The sequence below is a fragment of the Gavialis gangeticus genome, unplaced genomic scaffold (genome assembly GCF_001723915.1).
Source record: "Gavialis gangeticus isolate Ggan-Ray unplaced genomic scaffold, GavGan_comp1, whole genome shotgun sequence".
Lineage (NCBI taxonomy): Eukaryota > Metazoa > Chordata > Crocodylia > Gavialidae > Gavialis > Gavialis gangeticus.
Genome location: NW_017729001.1, coordinates 13,468,414 through 13,470,132, shown reverse-complemented (window position 1 = coordinate 13,470,132; position 1,719 = coordinate 13,468,414). Strand labels below are relative to the sequence as shown.

The 1,719-nt window shown below is 46.4% G+C and overlaps 1 protein-coding gene across 4 annotated transcripts in view; it reads right to left on the bottom strand.

Annotated features, from left to right (window-relative positions):
- GGT1 (gamma-glutamyltransferase 1) overlaps positions 1-1,719 on the bottom strand; it is a 75,433-nt gene that overhangs the window by 20,974 nt on the left and 52,740 nt on the right. For 3 of the 4 annotated variants that reach the window (XM_019506871.1, XM_019506869.1, XM_019506870.1), the window contains exons 3-5: positions 1,530-1,657; positions 1,196-1,285; positions 18-152 (exon numbers count right to left, since the gene is read on the bottom strand). In XM_019506871.1, coding sequence (XP_019362416.1) covers positions 18-152; positions 1,196-1,285; positions 1,530-1,657 — 353 coding nt within the window. The remainder of the gene's footprint in view (positions 1-17; positions 153-1,195; positions 1,286-1,529; positions 1,658-1,719) is intronic. The other variant, XM_019506872.1, reaches the window with a different exon arrangement.

Below are 1,719 nucleotides of genomic sequence, written 5' to 3'. Positions count from 1 at the left end.
GATGGCTGCTGCGAGGCCTTTCCCAATGGGGAACCCATCTCTTGCCAACTTGATGCTGGGCAGAAACAGGCTCTTCCATGCTAATCTGCCATGCCGTTTATGAGCCATTTCATAGCCTCGGATTTCTCCTGGGACTGCAATGGACAATCCTCCTGGAGCAGACAGGGAAGATTTCAAGCTACTTGTGTAATACACAAAAGAATAAGGAGAGCAGGGTTCAGGACACTGATTACCTAAATAGCGTCTGTACTGAAGGAGGACTTTGCTACTATATAGGTGTAGCCTGCATAAACAGTTCAGCCTATTCATACAACAGCATGGTTTGACGCACTGGTTTTGGTGTCTTCACAGCCAGTATGTTTGCCAACCTCTTTGAAGTATTTATCTGATAAAGCCAATACAAGGCTTCAGATTATGGAACAGAGCTGCCCAGCATAGCTGAACTGATTAAGCTGCTTATGGCTTTCAGCCCACAAAGAAGAGGAACATCATAGTACAGGGCATTGTATTGCCAGACCCGAACTGAAAACATTCACGCAGCTACCTGGCACCAAAAGCTGGGTGGTGGGGAGAAGCGGGGAAAGGGAAGTGCAAGAGGGAGGTGGTACTAAAAGCAGAACACACCTGAGTGCACCAACAACAGGAGTTTGCTTTCTTTCATGCCTCAAAGCATTCTGGGAGTCACTGGGTTAGTTGTTTCATGATATTTTTTACAGTGATCTGCTTTTCTGGGCTTCTAGGTTACCAAATGAAGCCACCATTAATAAGGCTGTCAATTATAGCGCTTGTATTAACACAAATGCTAGCAGGAGCAACAGCACAGATGCTTTTCTGCCAGCTGGGGGTGGGGAGGAAAAGTAGCAAATATGTTATAAAAGGGTCAGACTTTGCCTTGCCAGGTTTTCTTGAAGTTCATGATTGATCTTCTACATTATCAGTTGCAGGAGTGAGACAACAAGGGCTGCTGAAGTTATGAGGGGACGTTACCTCGTGACTTCTAATCAAAAGGAAATACCCAACAACAACAAATGCGAGGTGATGGGGATACCAGGGAACGCTGGGGCAGGAATCCCACCTGCCTGACAAGCCCAGCATTGAGACTAGAATAATCAGAAGTGCTTTGAAGTCAGATACTTCAACAGCTCAAGCCTCCACTGACTGGAATTTGAGGCAGCTCCATCTGGCATTTCCTTACCTTTAAGGGAGAGCTCCGTGTTGTTCCCAAACATGCCCTGGGATGCACGTTTTGGAGCCACCTCTCTTGCATTAATGATTTCGACTTTCCCTTGAAAGACAAGGTAGAAGAGGACATTAAACAGCATGCTGGCTTTGCTTTACTCTACTCAGCACAATCTTGGGAGCCAAAAGCACCCAGAACAAACTCTTTAGTTAGGTTTGTAGCCTGAGCATACCGCACTTATGCAAGCAGGGTACAAAGTTGGTATCTACCAACACTGAGATACAATATCATTCCTAGGTTTGCTCTAGACACACCAGTGACTCCCACCGCTCATTACCACCCACTTTACCTGTAGCATTGTAGATTGTGAGGAAGACACCCCCTCCTATTCCCATGCTGTGAGCATTCATAAGGCCCACACAGAGCAGAGCTGCAATGGCAGCATCCACTGCAGATCCTCCTTGCTGAAGGATATCCCTGTGCAGCAGAAAGGAAGAAAATTCAAGTTTAATGACAGCCCAGCAGCCACCTCATTCATC